This window comes from Phaethon aethereus, assembly GCF_964289735.1.
Source record: "Phaethon aethereus genome assembly, chromosome: Z".
Taxonomy (NCBI): Eukaryota; Metazoa; Chordata; class Aves; order Phaethontiformes; family Phaethontidae; genus Phaethon; species Phaethon aethereus.
The window spans coordinates 39,895,498-39,918,459 of NC_138577.1; the positions used below are offsets into that span (position 1 = coordinate 39,895,498).

The window sequence follows — 22,962 nt, forward strand, 5'->3', positions numbered from 1 at the left end:
TACTGATGAGGACTGTGGGTGTTATGTGGGCATGGAAGAACATGTAGAATCTGTTAATTTACGTGAGCTGTGAGATCACTGTTCTGAAAAAAGTGCAAAAATTATATTCACATCTTAGTCAAACTAACTGTAGCTGGGTTTCCAAAAAGTGTGTAACCTCCAAACACATTTTACTCATTGTGTTTCTCACTAGAGCTTGAGGAAATATACACATACAATGCTTTGGAGGGAGGAATACAAAAGGGAAGGTTTCATTGGTCCTATAAGGATTTTTCATTGTGGCATCTGTAGCACAGCACTGACTTTTATTTTTTGTTTGTTTTTGACTGGAAGAATCACAGAATCGTTTGAGTTGGAAGGAACCTTTAAGACCATCTAGCCCAACCCCTTTGCACTGAGCAGGTACGTCTTCAACCAGATCAGGTTGCTTAGAGCCCCATCTGACCTGACCTTGACCTTCCAGGGATGAGGCATCTACCACCTCTTCAGGCAACCTGTGCCAGTGTTTCACCAGCCATATTGTCAAAAATTTCTTCCTTCTATCTAGTCTAAATCTACCCTCTTTAAGATTAAAAACATTACCCCTTGTCCTATTGCTACAGACCTTACTAAAAAGCTTGTCCCCATCTTTCTTAGAAGCCCCCTTTAAGTACTGGAAGGCTGCAGTAACATCTCCCTGGAACCTTCTCTTCTCCAGGCTGAACAACCCCAGCTCTCTCAGCCTTTCTTCACAGGAGAGGTGTTCCATCCCTCTGATCAGTTTTTGTGGCCCTCCTCTGGACCCACTCCAACAGGTCCATGTGTTTCCTGTGCTGGGGGCTCCAGAGTACCCTTGACAAATAAACTATTTGATATAGTTGTTCAAAGTGCAGTTTGATAGTAATTCAAAAAGCAGTAACTTGCTGAAAAAATTTTACTGAAGTAATTGCAGGGTGATTGGACTAGATGAGCTTTAAAGGTCCCTTCCAACCCAAACTATTCTGTGATTCCATGATGATATAGCACCTGAGCAGGATGGCCTGAACTCTGACTGTCAGGAATGATTCTCTTCTGAATTTCATTGGAGTAATCAGGAATAGCTACTGACTTTAAATGAACAGTTTTAGAGGCAAATTTAAATGCAGATCAGCAGAGTTACAGAAACTTTAGACAGATACAGGGAGAGGAATTTAACCTGAAGTTGATGTTTGGCGTGACATGGATGGGTTTACTTAGTTCTACTTTTTATAAGCCAAAGGTTTTGGTCACCAATACGGTAAGTAAGATTGATGGACACAGCCACTTGAGCTAACTATGGTGATCTGACCATTTCAGAATAAAGAAGCCCTTCAGGCTGGTGAAAAAGGCCCTCCTGGCATTGGGAAAAATAGCTTGTGCCCAAATGCAGTAGGACAATAAAGTTCAAACTGCATCGTATTTTTGGTTTCCCTAATGATCAGCTGAAGTCCATGTGAGTTGGAAACTGTTGTTTAAAATGTGGAACTCAGACCATGATTTGTCAGTATGGTCTAACTGGCTCACATTTCATTCACTAGCAGGAACTGCAAATGGTGAGCTTTTCGTCTTTTACATGTGGACTTTAAAATACTTTTTTCCAAAATATGTAAAGTATTTGGGTGTCTTTTTAGTAGTATCACATGAAGCGGTCAGTATAACTAGTAATACAGCTATTACACATTCTGCTGTGTAATGTTTGGAAATTTGGTGTGAGAAGAATACTGTGCGTAACTGGGGAAATATTTCCCTTCTCAGTCCTTAGTTAAGTGCAACCAAAGACACTCAAGTACTCTCCAGTTAGCAATATGTAATGCATTGCTGTCTTTTAAATTACACTTTTTATTCCAGAAGATCTTAATACTTCAGAACTGGGACTTACTGTTTTTTCTCAGTTGAACTTGGGATCACCTAGCATTTGTCCTGACTATGACAAGTTATTTTAGTTTTAAGTCTGCTTAATGGTTCCACAGAGAATATTACAGTGTGGCACAGCACTGCGCTGGAAGATTATCTCATTGTTTCTTGTAGATGCAGTGCTCTTTACAAGGCGGGAAGAATTACTAGGATGTATCTGGTCTTTCTCTTGCAGTTAAAGTGTGGAAGAAAGCATTGAAGCTCATGGATGGGCGAAATAACCAATTACTTCAGTAAACTCAGTGATCAGTGTGATGGCAACAACCACTAACATATTGGTAGCAAAGTTATACTTCAGGAATTGCTTTATTTGGTTCTGTGGTTTATTCTGTTCACATAAATAAAAGGTGTTTAATAAAAGATGGAGAAAGTGGTAAAACAGTGATTGGAATGTCCTTTAAGTTGAAAGTGGAAAACTCATCACAACAAACTTGTTAAATATTTTGATTCTTCAGTTCCGTAGAGCACTTTCTGAAGGAAGGTGGTGTGCAGCATAGTAATAGAAAGCTGTTCTGAAGAAGAGAAGAAGAAAGTCAGAGATTGGGTGTTGAAGGAAGAGGAAAAAAAAGACTGTTAATGCCAAGCTTATTTTTAAACAGTCACCTATATTAACTTGAGTCTGTTCTTTTGGTGTTAGCAGCACTTGAACACTCAGTTTAAACACAGGTGTTTGTAATGGAAGGAACATCTAACCAAGTAAATACAGGTACATTCTGAATTCTTTGGTTTTGATTCATGTTCAAATCTAAGTAAACTTGGGGCTAGCAGACCTCAGAGCTTAGCCTTGCAAAAGGTAAATAAAATGTCCACAGGACAAAATAAAAAAAGTGTCAATGTTGCAGCCAGACAGTGGACTACCTGTACTATAGCAGAATATATAGAAAAGCTGAGATATGGTGAGGGTCATAGCATGAAAAGAATTGTGTGGTACTTCTCTCTTTTTTTGTGTGTGTTAAGCGATCAAGGCAATCAGTTCTGCTGCTAGTGAAATTCTGTTACTTTGTGGTTCAGATGTGGTTGTAGCTGTGGATATTGAATTGAAAACCCATATTTGATTGCCATGCAAAATCTGAGTTGAAGAATTAGGTTTCAAAATAAAACAGGGTCAGAAAGAGGGAACGTGCACTGTGAATGCTGTCCTTATTGATTTCATGTTTATTACAACTCTGCAAGGGGGCAGGTCACAAACCCAAAGGATCTCTCCCATTTCCACACTGAATATTGTTTTTATAGGGAGGCTATTGTCCGTGTAGTAAATTAATGGAGCATTTAAAAAACCTTGCTATGTTAAAAAATAATTACCATAATTGACTTTGCATGCTTTGCTCTGATGGTGGTTTGTTTTTGTGTTTTCTTACCCTTTCCATGAAGAGACCCTACAGAGCACTTCTGTAGATGGGGAAGGATGACTTCGTTCCCACTGAGTAAAAGCCTTTTTATGATGTAAGATTAGTGATTATATTAGATCTGTTTTAACTGAGGCATTTTGGAGTAGTGGTCTGAAACACTATAGAAGAAAATCCAGGAATCTTTCTGAAAGGCTGACGAATGAAGATTAGTACATGGGCTTTTAGGCTGTCTTAAATCAAATCACTATAGAGGTTGCACTGACACATGCTGTTCATTAAAGACTTCATCTGATTAGAAGCACCGTATTAATTTTCTTGTTGTGCAAAAACTGTTATTACAATATGTGTGAAACCATCTGTGCTGTAAGAGGAAGGAATTAAATCGTGTGGGTGGTCACGGGTGAATAGTAGCACAAGATCTATTACCATTATTAGAGGATTATGGGCTCTAGAGGACACCCGTTGTTTTATGGTCTTTCAACTGCTGGAATGAAATATTTTAGTAGCAAACGACACCCTTCTGGGAAAACTATTTGAAGATGCATTATTTTGTGTTCTTTGAGGGCTGGGAGTGCATTTAAAAAAAAGGTAAAATACATTTTTATTTGGGTAGAAAACATGTTTAAGGATACGTTGAACTGGATTTGGCTTGCTCAGGTGGTGCCTGGTATTGTTCTGTGTCTGATTACATGAACTTCGGAGAGTAGCTGTAGGGAAACAATTGTATTGTAGTCAGATCTTGTAGACAGATTCTTTATGGTTGAAACTGATTGGGTAGGAGCCTGCTGGAGTACATGAAACTTTTGAAAAACCTAGCTTATGTTCTCTAAAAAGTGCTTCTCATACCTTGAGAGCAGTTTATTTTATAGCTTTTATAAACAGAAACCTATCTTCATTTGTACACTTACCTAAAAAACTTGCTTCTTTGTTTGTGTGAATTGTCCAGTATTTCTGTCTTGCTCACTGGAGCAAGAAATGCCAGAGCCCTGAATGCTTTTGCAAACCTGCTCATTTAACTGCCTCATCTACTGGAGAAGTAGATTGATGCTGCCTTTCTTCCAAAATTCAGCCCAACATTTCCAGAAATAAAACCTGGAACTTTGCAGTGACATTTTTCCTGCCTTTTGGCTGGCTATTGGGAAGAGGTGGGGGGGGTGGGGTGGAATGATCTCTTAGTGTTAAAACTGACCCAAAAGAATCCTCCAGGATAGGCATGCAAGCAAATAAATTGTGGTAGGAATAATGTGAAGTGATAGCCTACATTTAGAGTTTAAAATGGGAACAGCATATCTTAATATGTATTTGGATTATATTTTTTTGAAATGGGTTTTTCCTTTTGAACATTACTTTAGTTGGCTTACTGTTTTCTGGCTGTCTCTTACACTTTGTTCTGACAGCAACGGCTGCACAAGGACAATGTCTCTTCAGTAAAACATAAGGATATGTGAAGTAACAGAAGAGTGGGATTGTCTTTCTCCTCTGCTATCCTCCCTTAGGTTGTGCTTTTGAAGAACTGTCCTGTGAGACTCATTTTTCTGTTTTTCAATGTTAATGCAGACATCTTGTTACTGAATTTTGACTGGGACCAGAATTGATGTTAACCAAACTCTGCCATGTACTGGTGAGTTTGGAATGACTTGCTTCCCCCACCTGCTTTTGTACTTTAAAGAATATTACGATAACAAGGAATACTCCTTATGATGCAGTATTTATGAAGTATTGTGGTGATGGTCTTTAAAGTGTGACCAAACATTTTAAAGGTATTTAAGTTAGGAGGAATGTGCTCATGAAGGCACATGATGGGATACATTCAGGGAAGCCCCCAGAGAGTGGAGTGGGGGAGAAGGATCCCAGTTGCTATGTGTCTGAAATAGCAGCTGAGCTGTGATGAGAATAAAGCCAGGTGGGGAGGAGGAAAAAAGAAAAGGGAAAAAAAAAAAAAGACTGACTTTGAGTGGAGAGGAAAAGGTAGTTCAGAGAATTACTGAGTTCCCTTCCCCAAGTTAAATTAAAGCGCTGTTCCAAGGTGATGCTGTGAGGTGGGTTGTATGTGGATTCACACCTTTGACTTCCATGATTTAGACACAAGTGATAGGTCTGAAAGGAGTTCGGGGTTTAAAAGATTCTTGTCATAGGTGAGAAAATCTGAGGGAATCTAAGAACTGTGAGCTATACTGCCTCTTGGGGACTATGTTACTCTCTGAAGTATTTTACTTCTCACTATATTTTAGTCTTTCTTCTATAGGACTGTTTATTCTGGATGAGTTAAGTTTTTGATGAGGTAAAAGCAGACTGATAATTTCAGAGCAACTTGCAAAGAACCACCATTGTTCTAGTGAAAGTCATATTTATGGCCATGTAAACAGGAGCGGTATCCATCTCAACTTACCTTGAATTGTTGCGAAGTTGGTGTGACTTCATACAGTTAATGGTGATTTAGGAATACATAAAAATTATCTCTGCCTACAACTGTCTGGGCTACTTTGCTCTGCTGAGACAAGGTTGTTAGGTTGGCCTGGGAGCGTGTTGGTTAAGAATGCTGGTTGGGAATGTTCACACTGGGGCAAGGCACTGGAGAATATGTTATAAAACCAAATCTTGGTGGGTGACTCTTTCACCTGTTTTACCCTTAGCTTTAAGGTAATAGTAGCGTTATTATTGATTCATCTTTTGTCAGTGAAGAAGCAAAACCAAAAAAACCTGCAAAAAAAACAAAGCCAGGGAAATGCTTGAAATGGAAAGCTAAATTTGTCACAGCTTCACATACTCATATGAGCTATTCTCACCACCACCTTGTATGCTGATCTATGCTATAAGATATGCAGTTAGATAAACAAATAATTAATAACTTAATTATCTCTGAAATCCTGATGATCAATATCTTGTATTACACATTGGCTTTTGAAACCTACAGTTGCAACCTAGATTCCTATAAAAGCACAGGTTTATACAGGTTTGCAGTCTTATGTTTGCATAAATCTAAGTCTTGTGGTAAGTGTGAGGCAGAATGTTTAATTAACTCATTTCTAATTCACATTTTCTGTGTACAAAAATTTTTAATTCATATAATATAGTGGAAGAGGTCTTGCTTCTACAGCTTTTATTTAGAAGACTGGTCATTATGGGTGTATAGTTGGAGGATTGAATGTTCTCTTTGAAATATTTGTACTTCACATGAAGTTTCAGTTTGACAGATCTTGCCTTATCTGTATCTCCGATACCTTATTTCTACTTTGCTCATCTGCCATTCAATTTTTATGTTAAAGGTAACTTAGTTTAATTTGTATATGTTGTGCTTTCACCCTGCTGAGCAGCTGAGCCTCATGCAGCCACTTGCTCACTCCCTTCCCCAGTGGGATTGGGGAGAGAATCGGAAGGGTAAAAGAGAGAAAACCTGGGGGTTGAGGTAAAGATAACTTAATAGGTAAAGCAAAAGCCATGCACACAAGCAAAGCCAAACAATGAATTCATTTACCACTTCCCGTGGGCAGGCAGGTGTTCAGCCATCTCCAGAACAGCAGGGGTCCATCACGTGTAACAGTTACTTGGGAAAACAAATTCCATCACAACTAACGTCCCCCCTTCTTCCTTCTTCCCTCAGTTCTATTGCTGAGCACGACATCATATGGTATGGAATATCCCTTTGGTCAGTTGATGTCAGCTGTCCCAGCTGTTGTTCTCTCTCAGCCTCATGTGTGCCCCCAGCCAACTTGCTGGGCAGTGTGAGAAACGGAGGCCTTGATGCTGTGTGCATGCTGTTTAGCCATAGCTAAAACATCCTTGTGTTACCAACACTGTTCTGGTCACAAAACCAAAATGTAGCCCTGTACAAAGTACTGTGAAGAAGCTTAACTCTATCCTAGCCAAAACCAGCACACAACAAAAGCTGGAAAACAGCCCAACTTCCCTTCAATCCAAAAGTCTGTAAGAAAGAAGGGGGAGGGAGAGTGCTAGCTAAGAAGATGCTTTCAGTTTGGAATAAACAGCTAGGAAAGCAAGGCACTGTTAAACTTGCACTGAAGTGCTCCAGGGTGTGAAAGTCTGATCAAATGAATAGTACTTTAAATTCCCAGTCATTTTACTGATTTTGCTTTGAAAGATTTAAAGTAAAGCCAGTCACCCGTCTAAGCAGGTGATGGGGTAATGAGTGCCTCTACAGATGATAGACAACAACCTGTGCAAATAGAGAGGGGAAGGGACACTAGTCAATTAGTCAAAAATGTGGGGACCCTTTCGTTTATAAAGGGATTTATTCTGTTTAAGAATGTCAAGTAATATTTGGAAAACCAGAAAAAAATGTGTTATAGTCAATCCCTAAGTTATTAAATATAGATTCCAGAAGAAAGTTTTTAAGTTTATGGAAACACGTATTTGGATTATTCAGCTGTACAGATAGTGATGTCATGTCAAAGAAACAGTATTTTTTTTTGGTCTGTAATTTGGAACTAGTGATTAGAGGGAAGTATGCAAAGTCCCAGAGTTCTTGGATTTTTATTCATTATTTTTGCTCTATAGTTTCTGTGGACTGAGTCAGATGTTTGTACAGTAAAAAATTCTACCATCTGAAGACATCTGCTCATGTAAAAATGCATACTGAGAGAATGTTGTAGCAGAATTTCCCATAGGAGTTTTTTGAACCGCTGTATGTATAAACCACCCATATATATATAAAAAGGATCAGCATTACCAGGGTAAATTTTCAGAGGGGTAACATTGCTGAATTATAGATTAAGATTGGATCCAATCTTGTAAACATTGCGTTTCAGAGTTGCTTGGTCTTTGTGTCAGCCCAATATGTGTGGGATTTATGCACACTTGTTCTCCTGCTTTAAGCTTCCAAACTGAATGGGTTTTCTAAAGTTAACAGTAATTTGAGGTTGAAGAGGAAAGAAAGTCTTCCAGGGATTACTCACTCCAGAGGTAAACACTAAAAGCGACATGGAGAACTCTATACTCTGTTTACCATGTTAGGAAGATAATTTTCTGAAAGCCAGAAGACTCAAAAATGGCTGTGTCCATTTACTACTGCCAAATACCAAACTTCCTAATTAGCTTTTCTGTTCTTGGGAGTGACATTATCTTTTGACGCAAGTTTTACCTGTGGAAGACTAACCCATGTGGCTAGTTGAAAATCATTACTACTGCGTAAAGGCAGAATGTAAAGCAGTGCTGTTCATTTAGTTTTTAAGTATCTGTAAAAAGAAGTTGGGGAAAAAAGCAAGGCCATCATGAGTAGGTTTAATTTTACAACATAGTGATATGAATGTGTACAAGGAAAAACTGAAGGACTTGTGGGTATGAAAATACTGAAAATCTGATGTAAGTAAAAGGGGAGTGGAGGTAAATAGTCTCCTTCCCTTCGTTGTCACTTCAGGGGCAGCTCTCTGGAAGTTTTGGACCATATATTAAATAGTGCAGTAAATTGTATTAAGTGACAGGTTTGTAGTATATGATAGTAGCATCATCAGAATTCCTCTGTAATGACAGAACTGAATTGTAATAGTTTCTTCATGGATTTAGTATGTATTTTAATGTACTATTTTCAATTACATGTTCCTTTCAGTGTGCCTGTAATGGAATTTCAAGTAAAAATTACTTTATTGTGGAAATTAGATTATTGCAGTGGTTACAGCTGAATATGTATAACAAGATGCTTTTAAGATAACAACTTAAAAAAAGATAAACTGTAAGTCCTATGAAATTACAGACTTCAGAATTTTCCTTTCTCTTTCCTTTTAGCAGAAAAAATGCAGAAAAAGAGGAGTTCCTAATATGTTCTGATAAGTTCACTGTCTTATGTTAGATACTGTATTGGCAACCTAGTTCCAAGATTATTTCCTGGTTTTGTTTTATTTTAGGTCCCAAATCTGATCCCAGTTCTGATATTTAAATTGGGAAGACCTTTGGAGCCTGCACTTTACAGGGATATATTGTATACATTGCCTACACTGGGCGTACACAAGGTCAGAATGAAAAATTTTTAGTAAAACAAAAACTATATCAATAAGAAATCATTTATTTATACAAAATTGTTTAGACTGAGCAATTCATAGCTTGCCTAAAATAACTAATTTGTAAGCTTCCGCATAACTTTCTAATATTTTGGATGGGATATGACGTTTGTTTTAAAGAGTGACAGGTACATTGTGCTTCATTGTCTGCCCTGTATCATCATTATATTTAAATATATCATAAGAAGATGCTCTCGGACTTGTTATGCACTACAGTTTTTTCAGAAAATTACTTCTAGTTTCTTTCTGATGTTGCGGTTGGGCAGTTACCTCCCCATTGTACTTGATTGTAAAATAATGATTTGTAGATTGGTCTTGGATGTAAAAAATAACAGTTTGGTTAAAAATTTTCTTCCAGGTTTGTGTAACTCAGATTCTACGTGCCATACACATGCTGGGGAGCACGCCAAAGCTTAGAGCAGTTACTTTGCGGCTGTTAACATCCTTATGGGAAAGACAGGTTAGAAAATTCTTGTAGTGTCACTAAGATGACTGTAGTTGAAAAACTTCACTATCTCTAACGAAGGAAGTAAGTTAATTTTGGAACATTGTGTATACTAGTATCTATATACTGTGTATATTAATATAAAGTAAATGGTGGAAGTGGTATCTATTTTGGTTCTGTTCTAGTGAAAATTTTCAATGGTATGTCTTTCATGAAACCTACTTTTCGTTTCATTAGGCCTCAGACTGGAATTAGGAAAAAAAAATGTTTGAAGGACAGCTTTCTGCTTTTCATAATGTACAGTAAGAACAAGACCTTAGTTACATGGCAATAATTTGCTTCTTTGTTTATAACGTAGCAATAGAGATTTGGTCTGCAAAAGCCAGTTAGATCTCAATGCAACATTAGATTCCAGTAATGAAGAAAAGAGAAGTATCGTATGCAGTAAAACTGGTATTTAGAAGCAGTGCAAAGGCACTAGCAATTGAAAATCCTGTCACCAACTTTTGAAGGTATGATGATGATTTTTAAATTAAATCTATTCTAGGATCGAATTTACCCAGAATTGCAGAAGTTCTTAGTGATGTCTGATAAGCCCTCTTTGACTGTTGACAAAGATGCTCAATGGGAAAAGCTGATTGCTAAAGCTGCTTGTATAAGAGATATATGTAGGCAGAGGTAAGTGTGTTACCCACCTTATGTCTTTGTAAGGGAACACAATTTTTTTTTTTCAGAAAAGCTACATAATTATTTTTACCTACTCTTTTATATTAATTGTGGGTAATATTTTTCTAGCTGTATGAGATACAAGCATTGCTAATCTCAGCAGCTAGTAAGTTTGGGGTTTTATATCGTAATTAATAGAAAGCACATATAAATAATGTTAAAATTAAAACATCTTCATCCTGAAACAAAACATGCATCCTGTACTGATCCAGAGTAGAAACTTAAAGCATACCACTTCCAAATTATAAAAAGAGAGTGATGAAACATTAGAAGAAACAACTGATGATCTGTCTGTATTTTGATCTATTCAAAGAAATTTTTGGTGCTTTTCTGAAAAGTATATTTTGTCACACACACATTACTGGTCTTTAGTCAGATGTAATACTGAGCACAGAACAAAGTTGTGTAAGTCTTAACTGGATGCTACAGTGATCCTTTCCAACTCTTAACAATGCATTAATATCAGTACTTGACAGTAATCTACAGTTACTGTAAAGATTATTTTTAAACACGTTATTAACTACTTCCTGGGTTTATGTGCACAATACCACCTTTTCTCTTTCTAACCTATCTTGGGTTCCACTTTTCACTTTCCTTCTTGAAGGTCAGTTCCGAACAACTGAGAACATTCATGTATCTTCCAGTCATCAACTAGAAAAAAATTCTTAAAGAAAATACCCTTTCCTTTACTTCTTCAACCTTCTTTAATTTTGCCAAACAGCATTTTTCAAAAAATATTAAAAAAAACAAAGGAAAAGCAGGAGAGAAATCTCAATGCAGCTGTAATATTCTTTTTGCCTGGTAAGCGGTGTAGTTAGAGCTCAGGTGTATGCACATTCTTAGTGCATTCAGAAATTATTTGGAAGAAAGTAAGAGCAAGTAGAGGAAGCCTGAATGTTCCATGCGTATAAATAACCTAGCCAGGTGCTGTTTACCCCACGTACTTACAGTATGAGCAACTGCTGAATCGGCAGTTGATACCTCCCCCACCATGGCCCAGTAAAACTGAACAGATACTAAAAGACTGGAACGCAAACAAGCAGCCCATGCAGTCATTGAAGGAGAGACAAATGATATTGCAGCAGCAAAAAATTTGGAAAAATGCTCCTATCTGATGTCGCAGGGCCCCATGTCTTTTGCTTCCAGAATCTCCACCAATACACAGTAGTGAGTGTTTATGGAAGACCACAACAAAGACGCAAAGAATAGTGTCTTTAATAGCACACCTGGATTTTCCTTCTCAGTCATTTCTTGAATGACAGAATTTTCTAGTATACACAACATCCTTGGACAAAAACTTCCACAGCTTAACCACTTAGTGATCTTTTATTTGGAACTTGATACCTTCTGAATTAATTTTCCATGTCACTCAGCCTTTAGATCTCTCTATATTATATTGCTCCTTGTATTTTTTTTTTTTCCCAGTTTTAGTCTGTTTTGGTTGTTACTTAAAACCAATACATAATGAATTTTTGTGTATAGAATGGAACTTGTGTGTATGCATGAATATTGCCTTGTGCCTTCATGTGTTTTCCTTTAGGCCATACCAGCATGGAGCAGACATGTTAGCTGCAATTTCCCAGGTATTAAATGAATGCACAAAACCTGATCAAGCTTCACCCGCTGCCATAGTGTTACAGGGTCTTCAGGCACTTTGTGAGGCTGAGGTAAGATTAAATTCGCTTGTCCCTGTGTTTCAAGTTTTGCTTGTGGATCATGGATGTTTTACCTACTTGGCTTTTTATTTTTTAAGAGTACATTGGATCATTGCGGAATTTGGTTTTTTCGGTCTGACAAATTTAATTCCTCTCTGCCAACATCAATTATTTGTTCCTGGGGAGTTGCCTTGTGAACTCATACTACAGCAGGTCAGCCCTTCAGTACATGGGCTGGAATTCTAGGTCAGCTTCTCAGTTTTTCAAAGGCATCCTTTCATGCATTTTTCCTTGAGAGTTGAAAAGAGTGGCTCTTGTGAACATAATTCTTATTAGCTGAGAAGTATGTAAATAATTTAATTTTTGATACCTTCTTATTGCTCTGCTGGTTCTTATTCACATAGTGTACCTGATAGGGAGTGAAATAACTTGTGAAACAATTATTACTTACAGGAGGAGGCTTCTGTTTTCCTCTGAACATATTCATTACTTACTGATGAAGAGGACAGGTAAGGCTTGGAACATGCCATCCAGAGAGGTTGTGCTGTCTCTATCCTTGGAGGTTTTCATGCTCCTCTTGGATACAATCCTGAGCAACTGGGTCTGATCTTATAGTGACCCTGCTTTGTGCAGTAGGTTGGATTAGAAATATCCTGAGGCCTCTTCCAACCCAAATTGGCCTGGGATCCTATGATACCCTGAGTTAGGAGACAAGGCTCTTTGTTTCCACAGTGACATCCCAGACCTGGTCATGCAGGCACAGACATGCTGTGAATCACACTATAGATAAACTTGTGGACTATGCAGGCCATAGATACTAGTATTCAATGTAGTTAAAAAGCTACTAAGAACGAGCTTATTCATGGTAGTTACTGTGTTTGCTTTTGGTATGGAGTTTGGCCCTTCTTAAGGACACATAACTCCATTGAATTCACTCCATTGAATGTTAGTATTTAAGCACCATTTCCCCAGGCTGAATTGTATTTAGACTTTGTTTGCTGTAAAGATGTGACAAATGTCACATCCTACTAAAAAAGCCTCTTTTGAGAACAGACATACTCTACCACTGTTGAGGAGTGGAAGGCTGAGACAACTCCAGGTACTCAGGATGGAAGGAAGAAAAGAATCCCTTTGTAGACATGTACCAATTTTTCCTGTCCCCATTCTTACAAGATCTCCTCAACTTGCTTTCTTTCCTGAGTTTCATGCAAGTGTAATGTTTTGGGAGACCAGATCTGCCACCCAGGCAGGTATACTGAAACTTTATTGAGAATTCTCTTATTTAGTAAACTGAGTAACCATTTGGGTTAAGTAATGCAGTCTGTCCCTTACTTAGTATTTAGACTCCAGTTTGTAGTGCAAAAACCTTAAAGGTTATGATCATAGGGGTTGCTCAGGGGGGTTTGTTCTGGTGCTTTCTCTGTCTTCCACTGTTTCAATAGATAACCACGGGAAAGGCAATTAATCTCTTTGAGCTTTTCCATATGCACCTGCTTAGGTGCAGGATTTTAGTGAGCACTAATTTTCAGTCAACTTCTGCGCCACTATAACAAATGATGTTTTCATATGTAAAATGTTGTCATAGTTGATGATGGAACCCTATATACCATGTGGCTATGTCAAAGCTGAGAGCCTCAGAAAGGCTCCTTTGTAAAAGTAATGCTGTAATAAAACATGCTGTAACATTATTTTTTTTTGGTTGATGGCTGTGGAAGAACAGTTCTACATTTTGTTGACTGCAGTAATTGTTTTGTGTAAATGTAATGGCTTTACCCAAACGATGTACTACATGAATAGCATTAAGAGTATTAGCTTAAGGCTTTTGTGGACTTAGAAGAAGGATTAGCATGCCCCACCCCTTCCTTTTTTTTGATAGGTATAACGTGAAAAATGTAAAATACAGTTCTTGCCAGGCCACCCTTCCTATTTCTGGGCAAATATTTTTTGGGGTTTTTTTCAGTGATTTCACAGTGTACTTCCTATAAGGTCATCTATCTTGGCATTCCTGATTGACTTCATGTATCAAGTACTGTATGCAAGCCAACAGACATTCAAGAATGAAAATGCTAAGCATAGTATATAAAACTCCTTTCCAAGCTTTTTGTGGAAGTGGTTTCTTGCTGTTTATTCCCTCTTTCCACATTAATTTGTTTTCTTGATCAGAAAGAAACCAGCATAGCAGAGTAATACAAATGAACTGAAAAGTTGTGTGAGAACAAATCACGTTGGCTGAGTTTAACATTTAGTAGGAGTTACAAAGCTGGCTGTTGTTTAAACAGCTTACACTTAAAAACTGTACTCTTAAAATGGTGGGTATTGAGATGTTATCAGAGGATCATTATCTTCATCTTGGAATCAAGTTTCTGCCAGTTTCACTTTCTCAGGTCTGATTTACTCCTCATACTCTTTTTGACTGACTTAATATCCTTGGCCTTGTATGTAGTTAACATAATTTCTATCTGAACTCTTTAGCCAGTAGCGTAGATGCAATTCTTTGCCTGTGCAGGTCCAGGTCTGCTGTTGAAGGGAGCTGCCAGGCCCCCAGGATGAACTTTACATAGGTAAGGGGTTTTCCACATATTAAATGAGTGAATAAAAGAAGTTGACTGGGAACCCTATTGGCCTGTGTTCAGTCTGACTAGTCTGGTGAACACCCACTGTCAGAATATTTGCCAGTTTATTTGATTTCTCAATTACCTGCTACTGCTCCTGAAAATGCTGCTGCTTTTTTTTTTTTCATCTGAGCTGTGTGATTTATGCCCTCACTGAATAAAAGTCATGTTACTAGCTCCACTTTCAAGTCAGTTACCAAAATCCATTTCAGTGCATCTTGATCATCAGTGCAATTTCTGATTTTTGAAAGCTGGAAATGTCAAAGATATTGTGGCAATGTAAACTTAATTTTTACTCTTATGGATGCATTATGTTATATCACAGAATCATAAAATAGTTTGTGTTGGAAGGGACCTTTTAAAGGACATCTAGTCACAAATAGTTGTTCCTTCTGCATCTGCCTCTGCACCCAACCTGTTTTCATCTTGGAAACATTCACTACAGTGACAACTTCATTTTCTGTCACTTGATTAGGATGTGTGCATACTACTGTAGTCTAGCTGGTGCTACCATGTTATTTTCATACAATCATAGAATCTTTGGGTTGGAAGGAACCTTTAAAGGTCATCTAGTCCAACCCGTCTGCACTGAGCAGGGACGTCTTCAACTAGAGCAGGTTGCTCAGAGCCCTGTCCAACCTGATCTGGAATGTTGCCAGGGATGGGGCACATAGCACCTCTCTGGGAAACCTGTGCCGGTGTTTCACCACCCTCATTGTCAAAAATTTCTTCCTTCTATCTAGTCTGAATCTTCACTCTTTTAGATTAAAACTGTTACCCCTTGTCCTGTTGCTACAGGCCCTGCTAAAAAGCCCATCCCTATCTTTCTTGTAAGCCCCCTTTAAGTACTGGAAGGCTGCAGTATGGTCTTCCCAGAGCCTTCTCTTCTCCAGGCTGAACAATCCCAACTCTTTCAGCCTCTCTTCACTCTCTTCAGGAGAGGTATTCCATCTTTCTGATCAGTTTGGTGGCCCTCCTCTGGACCCACTCACAACAGGTCCATGTCTTTGCTGTGCTGAGGGCTTCAGAGCTGGATGGAGGACTCCAGGTGATATATTGGTTGTATTATGTTCTATTCTCCCACAAAATAAGGCACATTACTTTGCATGCTTCCTAACGAAAAATAACACATTGCCTTTGCATACTCAGGTAATAGCACAGGAGCTTGCAGGAAGTCACTTTTCTTTCATTTTAAACACTGCTGGGAAGAAAATTTAGGGGGTTTTTTTGTTTGGTCGTTTTTTTATAAGAGGACAACAGAGCCAATATGAGTTCATTCAGATTATTAAACTCTACTTCAATTTTGAATTAGGATGGAAAGAAATTGATTAAAAGCAGACAAGGCCAGGTTTGGAAAGAGAGGGAGAGATTTAAGAAGAGCATGTGTATGTTTTCTTGTCTTAGCTAAAGTAGTAGTGTAGTTTGGAAGATACCACAACTTAAAAACTTTTGCTGTGTTTTGAGAAAAAGGGGAATTTACAGTATTTCTCACCTGTCCAAACACTGATGACAACTAAGTGGATCTCATACGACTTCAGACTGGGTAATAACCCAAATGAACTTGGTGAATTGATTTGAAGAAGGAATATGATCTAACCTGGCTAAACATCATCTGGTACACAATAAACAGAGAAGCTAGAGGATACTAAGACCATCAGTGAGTGTAGCTGTGTATTCTGGCCTGTCATTAGTGGGCTTCAATCCTCAGAAAATTCCTTCTCAAAGGAGCCAAAAGAATTCTACAGTCTTAACCTTTTAAGAGTTAAAAAATATTTTTTTTTAAAGGAAATTTAGTATTACAGCAATTATTGGTTGAAGCTGTCCCTGCTCATTGCAGCGGGCTTGGACTAGATGACCTTTAAAGGTCCCTTGCAACCCAAAGATTCTATGATTGGGTTTTTTTGAGGCATCCAATGAGAAGTGAAACATACACCTGCAGTATTTTGAAGTTACTTTTGATATTTAGAGAACTTTCCCTTTTGCATTCTTGAAGAGCTACAGTTTCCAAAATGCTAGTATTTTATGATTTCTGTATGCAGAAGTGCAATTTTTCAAACATTTCCATGTTAACTGCAAAGGCTGCAAATTAAATGTTCCCTTTAAGAGATCAGAACCATCATACAATAGGAGAGTTTTAATTTTGTCAGAAATTCCAAAGGAACCTTGCTTAGTGGCTCTAAATTGTGATTATCCAATTGAACACCACTGAACTGAAAACATTGTTACTCATACTATGATAATGTCTTTGCAGTTTTGTGGTTTCATTGAATAAAGAGTTTGATACAGGCTGATGCTTATTTTTGTCACTGTGTTGAGTTCAGTGGGAAGTGGGGTTTGAATTCAGAACACTGTGTTGCCAATGTGGTCATGGATCCTGGAAGTGTGAGCAGTTCCTCAATACTGAGCTTTTAAACTAGCTGCCATACTAATATGTGCCTTTCTAATCTGAGGAAACACTGGCTTTGGAGAATTCTACTGATTCTTATCTGTGTTGTTTAGCTTCATGCATAGCTGTTTAATAGGACTGTGGTGAAGATGATCCTGTGTTCAGTAGAGGTCCATGTAAGACCAGATCTGCACACCTTTGGACTTTGGACAACTAACATAATGCATCAAACATTTTGTCTCGGTGCCAGCCAGTACTTCAAAACCTCATCCTTACTGAAGATACTTTCTAATTTTTTTTTTCCCCCCTCCTTTAAGGCTTCAGATAGTGGGAGTGTTACGATGAAGAGTCAAGTCTGAAAGCATTGGCAAAATTTTTTGATGGCTAAAGCACATTCTTTTGTTTGAATCTCCTTTTATTTAAAAACAACCCCCCTAAATACAAATACCAGGAATGCTAATATAATGGTGTTCTTTACCTTTTGCCCCCCCCCCACCAATAAAAGAGAAGGGGTGAGTGGGGAAATGCAAACATTTGATTGTGAAAGGATGAAAAGACCCACAAAAAAGTGTGAATGTAATCTTGGCATTTTTTGTTTAGTATGATCCAGCTTTTTTTCCCCTAAAGAGTTCATCTCTCAAGTAATATAACTTGTCAAACTTGGTGTAATTTGGGACTGTGTGTTATGTTTGGTATGCTGTGATCCTCATTGAGACAGCACGCTGGCAGTTGCAGTCTGGTAAGACATTTCAGTGCATCTTAGGCGTGCTAGAGACTGGCACATCATTGATTACAAAACCAGAATGGTCAAAAGTTGCATACGCTGGCATATGTATATAGCTGTACTGAAGAATCCATTTTTCTGCAAGTAAATGATGCCTATATTCTTCAGCAAAATGTTTAGCATATGGAAACTCATTTGGAAACACCAGCTGTTTCTTTTAGTCAACAGAAAAATTTCATTTCTGCTAGACTTCCACTTCTCAAGGTAGACATATAGATTTCAATCAGTAGTGTTTAATATAATCTTTGCCAGTAGTATGAAAGTTTTGTACATACAGTAAAGAAAATAAATCTTTTCTATTTGTCAAGGGAAAAAAAAAAGAAAATTTATTTTGTAGTGAAAGTATTTTGGTGTTCACAAAACTACTGAAATACTATTCTGAGCAACCTGATCAACCTGATCTAGTTGAATCTGATTCTGAGCAACCTGCTTTAGTTGAAGATGTCCCTGCTTATTGCAGAGGGGTTGGACTAGATAGCTTTTAAAGGTCCTTCCAACCCAAAGATTCTATGAATACTTATTCACTACAGCCTGCTAAGTAATAGATCCTGTATGGCAGTAATAGTACATTTTGTGTGTATTAGACACTTACATGTACGTGAATGCGTGCAAAACAATTCTCAGTGGAATACTGTATAAGGTACCATATGCTTGTTGTAATACTATTGTTGTTTATGTGTGACTTAATGGAATGCTGATATTTTTGACATACCAAATATAAATGGTTCAAAACCACTATGTTGTTTCAGCGTAGCTGATAAAAGGCATGCATTTGATATACGTTGTTCCTGCAGATTTCACTTAGCTCCATCTGCTGTGGGGTTTCACACTGAAAATGCTAATATGGCTAGCTGTTCCAAAAAACTGCCAGAGTCCAATATTATCACACAGTCCAACATTATCACAGAGTCCAATATGCCATTGCTTAGGTGTGGTATGGATATCTGCTAAATCTGAAGCTTCTGTTAGATTGCTGCCTAATTTTTATGGCATTTTTTCACCTGTTAGCTGAAATTGGAGAATGTGTGTGACACTGTAGGAACGAATGAAGTGAAACATTCTTGGCTAGCTATTAATTTTGTAGTCTTCCTAAATGACAATATCAATTCAGATGCTGTGAATACACAACTTTGTTTCTCTGCATATTAATACAAGACACATTTTCTGTTTCCAGATAACTAGTTTATTACAAAGTGTCAGGGTTTTGGCTGGGATAGAGTTAATTTTCTTCCTGATAGCCTGTCTAGTGCTGTGTTTTGGATTTGGGACGAAGATAATGTTGGTAACACACGGATGTTCTCAGTTGTTGCTGAGCAGCCAAGGGCTGTCCAGCTTCCCGTGCTCTGCCCTGGCAGCGAGCAGGCTGGGGGTGCACAGGGAGCTGGGAGGGGGCACAGCCAGCACATCTGACCCCGGCTGGCCAGAGGGATGTTCCCTACCATAAGGTGTCATGCTCAGTGTATAAACTGGGGGAGTTGGCTGGGGAGGGGCTGCAGCTCAGGAACTAACTGGGCATCAGTCAGCAGGTGGTGAGCAATTGTCCTGTGCATTGCTTGTTTTGTATATTATTATTATTATTATCATTATTATTAGCCCTCTTTTTTTTCCCCCCTCTGTCCTATTAAACTGTCTTTATCTCAACCCAAGAGGTCTCCTTTGTTGTTTTTTCAATTCTCTCCTCCATCCTGCTAGGGATGGAGGAGTGTGAGGGAATGGCTGTGTGGTGGTTTAAACTGGGAGGTAGCTAAAACATCAACACAAAGTTAAAATTCCTAGATAGTTTAATTTAGTAAGAACTTAAAAGTGCTAATGGATATCTCTGTCTTTCTGTATACTGGAAGAGATATTTTCCTGTTCTTGCAAATGGTGTGTTTTGAAAGATGGGAAAGAGCAGCATCATTTTCACTTGGAATGTTATCAGATTAGGTATTTCTAGTCATTACCATAGAAACATACTTGTGGATTTGCTACTCCTGAAACAGATTCAACTCAAAAGACATATTCAGTTTTTTAAACTGCACTCTAAAGTATGTTTTACACTCATTGAAGTAGCTGCTTAATTCATCAATTACCTGAATTCAGTGATACCAAGCCTGCTGGGTTTTTTTGGTACAGAATAACATTGTTAACTGTCTTAATGCCTTTGTGGAATATGTTCATAAACATGCCTTCAATTTGATTTCATTACTGTCATGTGTTAACCACAACCAGCAACTAAGGCCCACACAGCCACTCGCTTACTCCCCCCAGTTAAGATGGGGGAGAGAATCAGAAAAAAGTGAGTAAACTCATGGGTTGAGAGAAAGACAGCTTAAAAGGTAAAGCAAAAGCCATGCACACAAGCAAAGCAAAACAAAGAATTCATTCACCGCTCCCCATGGGCAGGCAGGGGTTCAGCCATCTCCAGGGAAGCAGGGCTCCATCACGTGTAACAGTTACTTGGGAAAACAAATGCCATAATGCCTAATGTCCCTCTCTTCCTTCTTGCCCCCTGCTTTGTATGTTCTACATATATGAATATATTTTCCCTCCTTCGGGAATTCCTCCTTCACTGAAGCTGACCCCAAACGCAGCCTACTGTGCCCCCACTCATGCCACAGATTACAGTGAGTCTTGTGCTATTTGCAGAGCTGCACAGCAATATATAATAAAGAAGAAAATTAACTCTATCCCATCCAAAAGCAGCACAATTACATAGATGGATTTGTATTTCTCTTTGACTGAGTCTTCTGTTGCTTTGCTTTAATTTTATAGACTGGAAGCAATTTTCATGACATTTGCTCAGGTTGTTTGAAGAGTTTTGATTTGCTAAAAGGCTGAGTATATATATTTATATCTTACTCTGCCATAGCTATTTCTATTTTTTCATCTAGACTTAGGTTCTAAGCCTGCATTGTTATGGGTTAGTAATTTTTCTTTGTTTGTTTTGTTGTTGTAGTTCTGGCAGAGGGGGAATTGTTGGTTGTTGCGGTGGGGTTGTTTTTGCTGTGTGGCTCTTCTGTTTTGCACTGATTTTGTTGCAGTAGAGCCTGAAATCTGAAAGACAAATGGTAACAACAGATAAATGCCAGGCAATTACGTTAAGTGTTGTGGCAAGATCTGAAAAGTGAAATTTGCCACAGGAAGCAATGTGAGGTTTGACCAAATGCTGCAAGGGAATTACTTAAGTTTTCACTAGAGTACAAAGCTTCTTGTAGAGAGAGAGCATGGGCAACTGGAAGAATCTCACAAAGGGCAATGAGAAAGTTTTAGTACCAATGATACTGTGTATTTAAGCTTCCTGTGGAACTCAATTGCTTTTTGTGACTTCTGTATAAATCTTCAGCTAGAACTGTACCACTGGTTAAGCATCTTACACATGTTTTTCAGTGCCCAGAAATGCAAGATGTTGTACTGACTGCTCATTGAGCTGTCATGTAGATCTTTAAATGTGAAAATAAGCCAGGTGAGGCTTGTTCTTATACAGGAAGGGCTAAGTAGGACCAATTAAGGTCTTTTCCAAACCTAATCATTCCGTGAATTATGTCTCACTGCTGTACTGCTGTCAGAGTTAATAGTGTAAATGTGTAGTCATGATTTGCTGCACTATACTAAGTTGATTAAGTTGTGATGAACAGCTAGATAGTAGTTAGTGCCAGCTAGTCTTTCAACTTCGTGGAAGATAGGATGTATACAGAAGACATAACTGATGGCAGCAGCATCATTTCTAAGCCTTAGAAACATTCTAAATGCCTAACCCCAAATGTTCTGAATGTGACCTGATACAGCGATGTCTTCCTGAGCATGTGGACAATCTGGAACACAGCTTCACTGATATATAGACAACTACTTTTTCATCTCAGTTGTGCATTAGTCCTATAGGTAAATGTTTACATTATTTTGATACACCTAATAAAGATCATAGGTGAATGATTTAAAAAAAAAAAATTTATAAGCCTTGCACTGGAAGGAGTGGATATGGGGCAGGTGCATGCAGTATCCCTGTTTTGCTCAGCAAAGAATCACTACAGCAGCTGGCGAAAAGCTGATCTTTCTACCGGAGATTTTAGGTGATCTAGATGTAGAAGTTGAACGTGAGCATACAGAAAACCTGACTTGCATGATGAACAGATCTGGTGTATCATCAGTGTAGTATATGCCCATTTAGGTCTTATGGCGAAGAGGAATCAGTAAGCAAATAGTGAAATAACTGTGAATTTTTAAGATAAACTCTCATCTAAGAGTACATGGAGGAAAGTCAAGGTGTTTGATTGTCAAACAGGTAGATGAGTTAAACTAGCAGCTTGAGCTGATTTTGCAATGTAAATTGTTCCTACTGAAGGGAGGTGAGAATAATGGGAATAGGGATATTAGCTGTGAATGTATTTAAAGTTGAAGATGAGTATTCCCTTCCCTTTCCAAAAGGAACAGAGTGATGCTTAATGCTTGGACACTTTTCATGAGGTTGGAAGGTGAGAAAGGCCATTTGCTTTGACTGTGTAAGTCATCATAGATTTGTAAAAGCTTCTAGATTGGTGTGAGGAACAGTGCGAAGAACTCTAGTGTGTATAAAATTATTCAGATCACTTTCAGACTTGAAGAAGAACCTACAGAGTAGACCGCAGCTCAGCTTGAAATCTTCCTGTACGGTGCTGCCATTCTTCATAAAATACAGTGGTGAACATAAGCAGTAGACAGAGGGGACTTTTTTAGCATTGCGAAGTGGAAGTGAGGAGATTTTTGTGTGAGCGCTCTGAATAAAGCGGGTTTTGTTGTTGTCTGAAGCTTGAATTGTGTTTTCTTGGAAATAAAACTGAGCATCAGGAACTTCTGGGTCAAGTGGAACAGAGCCAGTTTTTTCATTTGGATGTCATTGCTTGCAGCTTTCAAAAAATCCCTCTATTTATCATATTCATGCTGTGCTGACTTGCAACACCAGGTAAAAGAGAAAAATAAAAGCTTGCATTTCAGCTCTCATACTGCTGCACAGCAGTAATCCCTTTACTTCAGGAGGACCTTCTGTCTGAAGAAATCAAAATACTTTTGTAACAATTAGCCTGTACAACTCTCCTGTGAGTATTCCTTTTTCAGCTAGGAGAAATCA

The 22,962-nt window shown here is 38.3% G+C and overlaps 1 protein-coding gene across 1 annotated transcript in view; it reads left to right on the plus strand.

Moving 5' to 3' along the window:
- FOCAD (focadhesin) overlaps window positions 1-22,962 on the plus strand; it is a gene marked incomplete at its 5' end in the record, with an annotated part of 105,607 nt that overhangs the window by 25,934 nt on the left and 56,711 nt on the right. Inside the window, 4 exons of the mRNA XM_082012793.1 lie at window positions 9,119-9,223; window positions 9,630-9,731; window positions 10,264-10,394; window positions 11,983-12,109. Of these exons, the coding sequence (XP_081868919.1) occupies window positions 9,119-9,223; window positions 9,630-9,731; window positions 10,264-10,394; window positions 11,983-12,109 (465 nt within the window). The remainder of the gene's footprint in view (window positions 1-9,118; window positions 9,224-9,629; window positions 9,732-10,263; window positions 10,395-11,982; window positions 12,110-22,962) is intronic.